This window comes from Etheostoma spectabile, chromosome 5 (genome assembly GCF_008692095.1).
Source record: "Etheostoma spectabile isolate EspeVRDwgs_2016 chromosome 5, UIUC_Espe_1.0, whole genome shotgun sequence".
Classification (NCBI taxonomy): Eukaryota; Metazoa; Chordata; class Actinopteri; order Perciformes; family Percidae; genus Etheostoma; species Etheostoma spectabile.
Genome location: NC_045737.1, coordinates 14,802,089 through 14,802,415, shown reverse-complemented (window position 1 = coordinate 14,802,415; position 327 = coordinate 14,802,089). Strand labels below are relative to the sequence as shown.

General features: G+C 45.0%; 1 protein-coding gene across 8 annotated transcripts in view; it reads left to right on the top strand.

Moving 5' to 3' along the window:
• wdfy3 (WD repeat and FYVE domain containing 3) overlaps window positions 1–327 on the top strand; it is a gene marked incomplete at its 3' end in the record, with an annotated part of 112,883 nt that overhangs the window by 102,765 nt on the left and 9,791 nt on the right. For all 8 annotated transcript variants that reach the window (XM_032517170.1, XM_032517171.1, XM_032517173.1 and 5 more), the window contains 1 exon segment: window positions 40–160. In XM_032517170.1, coding sequence (XP_032373061.1) covers window positions 40–160 — 121 coding nt within the window.

Here is a 327-nt window from a genome sequence, read left to right as displayed (position 1 = left end):
CGGTTCATGAATGCATCGCTGTCTGTCGTCTGTGTCCAGTTTGCATGAGGCCATCATCCCCAGAGGAGCGAGACAAGGACAGAGTCTACTAAAGAGAACCTGTAGCATCTTCGCCTATGAGGACATTAAGGAAGTGCACAAGAGACGCTACTTGTTGCAGGTCAGCCTGCACATATTACAGTGTACACACACACACACTCTCACTCAGCAGCACCAATAAACACAATACACACATTTTATTTTAAATGTGCCCTGCCACACATATTTCATTACTTTGTGGTAATGTATATGGTATGGAAAGCCTGCAGGAAGACTCAGCTTGATTTG